Below are 5,610 nucleotides of genomic sequence, written 5' to 3' on the forward strand. Positions count from 1 at the left end.
CTTCAACCAATCACGCAAAAGTTTGAATTTTGCTCCTTAGCCCTTACACCTTCACTTTCTCTTTCTTACACTCTTGCCCATAAATATATGAAAAGCTTTCAATTAACTCCATAGAGTATACACTTAATCTAGTCCAAAATCCTTAATCACACTTAATCACTTCACTAACCACCCTTCTATCTTAATCATCCATTCTTAATCATCCCTTATTCCACATAAAAGCAACTCAACAACACACTTTTTAACATGGGCAAAATCAAAGGCTGTAAAACCAACTTAGGGTTTCTAATGGATTGTACACTAGAGGTTTTAGTAATAACCCAAATTAGGGTTTTCAAATTATTTAGGCAAAATAACATTTTAAAGAATTACCACCAACCTTAAAACCAGGTTTTATAGAAAAAAAATAATGCTAATATTCCTTATTCAAATAATATCAAAATTAAGGACTAACCAGGGTCTTACAGGCTCTATCTAGCCTTTGTTTTATTTCCCCTTCATGAGGCCAATGGTTACTCGAAGTCCAGGGATTACCTTCAAAGCCAATATCAATGAGTCCATTGTGTTCAATGAAGTTGGTAAAGTCTTTAAATGATCCTTGCTCTCTTTTTCTACCTCCCCACTTTTCCTCATTTGATGTAATGTTATTGAAATCTCCTGTGATGATCCACCTAGGACCCCATAGTACATTCCTTCGTTGTACCGCTTCCCACTGCTTCCTCCTAATTTGATCATCAATACTGGCATAAATGCCAATGAACCACCAGTCCTCATTCTTGTCTGTATCCATTATGTGGAGTTCCATAGTGAAAGCAGTAGTTTTGATCTCCACCACTGTCACCTCATAGTTCCACATTACCATCATGCCACCTGCTTTATTCATAGACTCCACCACTTCGCATTGCTCAAATCTCAGTTGTCTTCTAATCCTTTCCATGAACTGTAATCTGTTTTTAGTCTCACACTGGAACACTATTTGTGGGGAGAGGAGGTTGCAAGCCTCCATCAACTGGGAAATTGTCAAGGGGCTCGCAGCACCTTGGCAATTCCACACCAGCGCTGTCATTTATCCATGGGTGACCAAATTAGGTTGGTCACCTCCCCTTCAGATTGGCTTGCACAGATTTCTTGATCAGTCCCCATTTTTCCTTTTTTCGCAACTGTTTTGGTCACTTCAACATCCACCATATCTTCATCTAGTAGTTGAAATTTCCTTTTCCCTGTGGCCTGTTTGCTCAGCCATTGTTTCTGAACACCTTTCTAGGATTTCCTCGTTATCAATGGAGTGTTTAACTTACTCCTAGTGCGTGTATTTCTTTTGTGGTTGCACATATCCTCCCCAACCTCCAGTTGAGGTTCCACTTGCATGCTCTCAACTTCTAATTCCTTTGAAGAGTGTTCCACCACCTTTTCCAGCACTACATTTAGCTGGCCTCCACACAATCTCGTTTCAGGCTCTTGTTGAGCCTGCTCCTATTTTTCATCTCTGTCATCCCTAATCACCTCACTGTCCTTCAAATTGTGTTGTTCCTCTGATAACACTATCTCATTTACCTGAATGACACCTACTGTTTGATCACATTCCTTACTTGTATTCCCCTCCTCAGCTGCCTTACCCCTCTCCCTCAACTCCCTCCCACTTGGTTTTGGGACCAGCTCACCTTCTTTGAAGCCCCACCTTTGTTTGTTTGGGGATATATTAGGAGACTATCTCTCTCGCCTTTCCTTCTGAGGTGACAATTTCCCACTGCCAGCCCTCATCCATGGATCGAATTGATTGTCTTGTTGGCCTTTACCCCCTACTGTACTAGCTGAACAATTTTTTTCGCTGTGTCCAATTTTGCCACAAGTATAACAGAAGTCAGGTCCTCTCTCATATAGTCAGGTCCTCTCTAACACAAGTATAACAAGTATAGTTGAAGCTTAACCATTTCAGTTTTCCTTCCATTTTCACCGTAGTACCTCTCATCAGGGGTTGTGAAATGTCTGCGATGACTAAAATTTTTATGTGCCTCCCTTCCTTTCCTCCACCTTGGGGTATAATCACTACTCTTGTTTCATGAAACATTGATGCTATCTTTTTCCCCACCTCCTTGGATAACCAGTGTACGGGAAGATTCCATACTTGAATCCATAATGGTGCAATGTTAAAATCAGCTCCCTCCTCTTCAAAACCTTCAAACCATGGTTTAACCACTATAATCTGGCTATCAATAATCCATGGACCTCCCTTGTAAATCCTTTCTCTATCTTTCTCGCTGGGTATGAAAAATTGAAAAGTGTTTACACCAACCTCCACCACCATTAGTCCTTTAGGATAACCCCATGCTATTGTCACAAAGTTTTTCACACCCACAAAGTTGATGATTTTCTCACCCATTATCTTCCCCACTAAACTTTCTTTACACTCCTTCACACTTGGGCCTACATCTCCAAAATCAATCTCTGTTTCACCACTTTCTTTGGTGGAAAGTTCAAATCTTTGCAGGATTTCACTTATTTCCTCCACCATATATCCTCTACTATGTTTCTATAAGGGAATATCACAGAACAATACCAGTTAAGAATTTGGGACAGCAAGGTTGATGGACTAACAACAACGGTAAACCTCTAAGATCAAGATTTCCCAATGTTATGTTCCACTGAGGTTAAAGACTCAGGAATATAAGACCTCAGAATAGAAACCGAAAGACCAACTTACTGCATTAGTATAACAACTAAAAAAATCACCTTCATTTTACCATGAAAATCAAGAAGACTGTAACAGCCCCCTCTTTTTTTTAAAAAAAAATTTCTTCTTTTTTTTTAAACATTTTCTATTTTCAGACAGTGTTTTTTTCCTAATAAACACCAGGAAGAGAGAACATTAAAATTAAAAAGCAAGTAAAAGGACTACACAACTACCCCTCAAGAGTACATGCAGACCAGAAAGGATCCTTAGGTAAAAGCATAAAGTTACTTGTCTTAGCTTGGAGTAAAATTTCCAACAGAGGTAGCAGTGGAGGATCCTCTCTTTACTACTTCTTCGGCTTCACCAATCAGAAACTAGAACTGTGATCTTGTCGGTATCTCATTTATGGTAACCCTCATAATGTCGGAAGTCTTTTTAGTGTTAAAGTGGAAGTTCTTCGGTCGGTGGAGTAAAATTAAAGTGGAAGTCTCCTGCGAAAATTTCTAGATTTTCTAGCAATTTGAGATTATGAAACTTTTCTTAACAAAATTCACTCCCTTGACTCAAATTCAACCATTAAAACAACCAAGAATCTAAGACAAGTAAGTTCAAATAAGAGCTATATAGACAAGTAAAATTTCGGGGTTTCATACTCTCTCCCTTTTAAAAGAATTTCGTCCTCGAAATTCTAACCCTTGGTCGCACAAAACTTGATGCTAAAAGATTTTTCTCCAATTTTCAAGTGGCTTTTTCTCACTTATAGTGTTACCAAAAACTTACCTAAAGGAAAAATCTCACCGACGTAATGACTAAGTTGATATGTTAAGAAAGTTCAATGAAGACGTCAAATTGTGCAAAGTGATATAAATTTAGGAACTTGACGAAAAGGAAAAATCGTAACTATGAAACTTGGTTACTACTCTTGCTAAATCGTGAAATAAAACACTATGTATTGGCAAATAATCTCCAAAGTACATCTTCTCTCATGACTACAATTAAATCTCTAGACACGTACTACCCTTTCTAATCACCCTTTCTTTAATAAATTCAATTTACTACGTAAGACGTTCACTACGTATCTTGTGACGACCCCACCTCTCCCTGAAGCGTACCCTAGGGTTTAGTGGACCGTCTACCCAGCTCTCGCCAGAACTTACTCACTCACATAAAAAAAAATAGGGTGCAATCTCAAGAATAAAAGAAATAACAGTTGCCAAGTTTGGAACATACAAATACCTTCATTTCTATCTCAAACATCCATACAATCCCAAATATATCAAAAGATTTAAGTTCTCAATACATTCAACCCTAATTGAGCGACTAGTGCGAGTACAATCACAAAATTTCCAAAAAACTAGACTATGCTAGCCTGTACCAGTCTCACGCCTTGCTCGTACCCCTGTAAGGAAAACAAATTTAACGGAATAGGGTGAGCTAAAACTCAGTGAGGTTCCAAATAGCAAGTAGACTATTATTTAAAAGTGCACGTATCAACGTAACAAAGTAGCAAGTATAAAAGTGAGCAATAACACTTCAAATAGTAAATCTCAAAATGAGCGAGTGTAAAATTCTTTTTCTAAAAAAAACAATAACACTACGAATAACAATCAAAGTATAAGGATACCGATGGCTCTCAGGAGCCAAATTCCCGTTGCTTCACCAGAGCTTGATCAAGTAGTAGTTGACACTCCGTCAACTTTCGAGTAAAGTAACCAGTCTTGTAGTGCTCCGCTTGACACCAATCCATCCACCATTCAATCCCCTTACTGGGTCCGAACACCAACTAAACACTGGTGGTAATACTCGAGCATACCAATTAGTCGAGGAGGTATCACTCCACTCTACAAAACAAGAGACCCATGGTTCGTTATCTAATCGACCAAACTCTTGCCGGCTCGACTCGATTAACTAGCCAGTAGGGTTTGGGTTCCCAAGTAGTCAATATAGTCGATGACCAATCGACTTAGTCAAGAGAAAAGTACGAAGACGAGAATGAGAGCCACCTCCTACTCAGATTGAGTGTGGTACATGCTGCCGCTTAGTACTTACAAGTCAAGTACAAGTATATCAAGTCAATTGCAACAATAAATAAGTACATATCACATTAGGGCAAGTACGATAAAGTACACCCTTACCCGAACAAACCAATCAAATATCATTCAATCACATTGGTCAAGTATTAAAAACAAGTGTCATGTTCAATCAGGTATTTGGAAGTACTCACCAAAGATTTAGTGCTTATCAAAATTCACGCTCAGGTGTAACTCCTTGGTTGGAGTCCAAATCTGCGATAAAATATCATTTAAGAGCTTTGAAATCAACTAAGGTTCGAAACTTAAGCGTTTCGTTTAACGAAAATCAAGTAATTGAAACTCATTTGGATAATATTCACATTACTTATCATACTCTAGAAAACTCATGCTCGCTCTTTTAGTTTTGGTAATGAAGCGATTAAAACTTTGGAACTCCTATTTGAGTTGAAAAGATGAGAAAAATGTATTTCCATTGGTCGCTACTTTCATTTTTCTAAGGGTACGAGTTTCAGCCAAATTCTAACTTATATAACTCTATGAAAGATGACTTGAATACCCTAGATAAATCAAATTCAATTCGACCTCAATTCTTCGCTCGAGTCGCAAGTACACACTCCTAACTCTTGAGTGAAAATTTGAGCAGCATGCCCTTTGTATTTAGCTATTTTTCAGCCATTTATGGCTTCATTATTTTCCTCAAATCAGCCCAAATTCAATACATAAGTAAGCTTAACACAATAGCTCTTCAACTAGGCTCAAAATCATCCAATTACAAAACAATTCTAGCAATGCAACTATCAAAATCAAAACTGGAAACTAGTATTAAAGAAGAATAACTAAGTAGCAGACTTGACACCTTCTAGCATTTTGGTCACAACTGAAACTACGCTTATTGGATTGGGATAT

The 5,610-nt window shown here is 38.1% G+C and overlaps 1 protein-coding gene across 1 annotated transcript; it reads right to left on the bottom strand.

Annotated features, from left to right (window-relative positions):
- Positions 1-442: 442 nt before the first annotated feature.
- LOC140036272 (uncharacterized) lies at positions 443-1,066 on the bottom strand. The gene has a single exon (XM_072077623.1). It carries the CDS (start codon positions 1,064-1,066, stop codon positions 443-445), a length of 624 nt encoding a protein of 207 aa, XP_071933724.1.
- Between the last annotated feature and the right edge of the window lie 4,544 nt (positions 1,067-5,610).

Source organism: Coffea arabica, chromosome 2e (genome assembly GCF_036785885.1).
Source record: "Coffea arabica cultivar ET-39 chromosome 2e, Coffea Arabica ET-39 HiFi, whole genome shotgun sequence".
NCBI lineage: Eukaryota > Viridiplantae > Streptophyta > Magnoliopsida > Gentianales > Rubiaceae > Coffea > Coffea arabica.

What these genes read in the sequence shown, in the direction of transcription:
- LOC140036272 (XM_072077623.1), bottom strand. Translation starts at nt 1,066, where the DNA reads ATGACAGCGCTGGTGTGGAATTGCCAAGGTGCTGCGAGCCCCTTGACA.